General features: G+C 47.0%; 1 protein-coding gene across 1 annotated transcript; it reads left to right on the top strand.

The window, feature by feature from the left end:
* LOC112397625 (PHD finger protein 20-like) lies at positions 1–1,986 on the top strand. Its single transcript, XM_024741876.1, is given in 6 exon segments — positions 1–389; positions 491–603; positions 605–777; positions 779–1,074; positions 1,077–1,252; positions 1,255–1,986. Coding segments are annotated over 6 exon segments (1,836 nt in total). The 5' UTR covers positions 1–43.
* Positions 1,987–2,402: the final 416 nt, after the last annotated feature.

Raw genomic sequence — 2,402 nt, 5'->3', positions numbered from 1 at the left:
GGGCTGTGAGTAGAATAAAGGCAGCCCCCATTGATGACTGAAAATGACAAAGCATCCACCTAACAGACGAGGAATCAGCTTTGAAGTGGGAGGCCAGTTGGAAGCCCGGGACCAGTTAAAAAACTGGTATCCAGCTCACATAGAAGTTATTGATTACGAAGAAGGAAAAGTACTCATCCATTTCAAGCGTTGGAACCATCATTCTGATGAATGGTTCTGCTGGGAAAGTCCTTATTTACGCCCTTTAGAGAAAATACAGCTGAGGAAAGCGGGCTTACATGAAGAGGAAAGATCATCTGAATTTCAAATAAATGAGCAGGTCCTTGCTTGCTGGTCTGATTGTCGTTTTTACCCAGCCAAAATCACTGCTGTTAACAAGGATGGACCATTTTTATTAAAATGGTGACTGATCTCACTTAATATGGGGAAAATCAAGTCAAACTCATAGAAGAAAAAGCTACAAGGATATACTGTACAGCACAGGTACTTAACACTGTGAAATTTTATGATGGAGTAGTTCAGACTGTCAAACATATTCATGTCAAAGCTTTTTCGAAAGATCAGAATATTGTGGGTAATGCTAGGCCTAAGGAAACAGAACACAAAAAGTCTTTCATCATCTCCTGATAAAAGACAGAAGTTTAAAGAGCAGAGAAAAGCCACAGCCGATGTGAAGAAAGACAAAGAGGACAAAGCCTTAAAGACAGAAAAGAGACCCAAACAGCCTGATAAAGAAGGAAAGTTAATCTGTTCTGAAAAGGGGAAAGTGTCAGAGGAGCCTTCCCAAGAACAAGAAGGAAGATAAAGAGAACATTTCAGAAAATGACAGAGAGTATTCTGGAGATGCTCAAGTGGATAAGAAACCTGAAAATGACATTGTGAAGAGTCCGCAAGAAAACTTGAGGGAGCCAAAAAGAAAGCGAGGCAGACCCCCTTCCATAGCTCCTACTGCTGTGGATTCAAACTCTCAAACTTTGCAACCAATAACATTGGAATTGAGAAGATGGAAGATATCAAAAAGAAGTGAAGTCCCATTAAAACGTCCTCGGCTTGACAAAAATTCATCCCAGGAAAAGTAAAAAACTACTCGGAAAACACTGACAAAGTCCTATCAAGGAGACGGTCCTCCAGGCTGTCCACTAGTGGGACCCACGAGATCCTAGATCCTGACTTGGTTGTATCAGATTTGGTTGATACGGTTACTACTGATCCTTTGCAAAACACATCATCCGGTACCAAGGAGTCTGAAGAAGAAGCCGGGAACATCCTGATCTGCAGCTGTGGTGTCAGCCTTGGAAACAGCATCTGGCAGAGGGGAGATCTCATTCCAAACACATCCATGTCACTGAAGCCAAGAGCAGGGAGGAAGCCCCAAGCTATAGAACTTTGAACAAGGCGGTGGAGAAGCCTCTGCCCCTGCCCTTGCCCCGGTCTGTGGAGGAGTCATATATCACCAGCAAGCACTGCTACCAGAAGCCCCGCACCTACTACCCTGCTGTGGAACAGAAGCTGGTGGTGGAGACCCGGTGCTCTGCCCTTGACGATGCAGTCAACCCCCTCCACGAGAATGGTGACGATTCCCACTCTCCGCGCCTGGGCTGGCCTCTAGAACAAGACAGGAGCAGAGGGGACAGTGACCCCAAACCCAGCTCCCCAAAGGTGAAGGAATATGTCTCCAGAAAGGTCCTACCTGAGGAAGCCCCCACTCGGAAGCTGCTGGACAGAGGCGGAGAGGGTTTGCTGAGCTCCCAGCACCAGTGGCAGTTTAACCTGCTGACGCATGTGGAGTCTCTTCAGGACGAAGTTACGCATAGGATGGACTCCATTGAGAAGGAGCTGGACGTGTTGGAGAGCTGGCTGGACTACACTGGGGAGCTGGAGCCCCCGGAGCCTCTGGCCAGGCTTCCGCAGCTCAAGCACTGCATCAAGCAGCTGCTGATGGACCTGGGCAAGCTGCAACAGATCGCACTCTGCTGCTCAACATGAAACTGGGCACCCCCACACTAATGGGGGAACAATCCTGGAGCACCTGCAGGAGGAGCTTCACGTATTTAAATAAATAAACCTAGCATGCCAAATGCACATGACACTGACTGACTTCAGGGGTCTGGGCAGGGGTGTGATGGACTTGGACAAAGAGGCCATTTTGGCTGCTGGAAGGGAGGGCACTCTGATCTTGAAGCCTACCAAGAAGGTAGCAAATAGACTCTTGGAATTCCCTTCTTCTGTGCACATTGTTGAATGGAGAGTGAGTCTTTTTGCACAAACTTCACTTGAAATCGTGCCACTGATGATAAATGGAATGAGAGCCAAAAATGTTTAGTCGGAAACAGTTGTAAATTCAACTTGCAGCTTATTTAATTGACTTTTCTGTCAGGTTGGGGCACATGCCAAGCCTTCTG

Source organism: Neophocaena asiaeorientalis, unplaced genomic scaffold, assembly GCF_003031525.2.
Source record: "Neophocaena asiaeorientalis asiaeorientalis breed wild unplaced genomic scaffold, Neophocaena_asiaeorientalis_V1.1 scaffold389, whole genome shotgun sequence".
Lineage (NCBI taxonomy): Eukaryota > Metazoa > Chordata > Mammalia > Artiodactyla > Phocoenidae > Neophocaena > Neophocaena asiaeorientalis.
The sequence above is the reverse complement of the archived record's forward strand: the minus strand, read 5'-3'. Positions and strand labels throughout refer to the sequence as shown.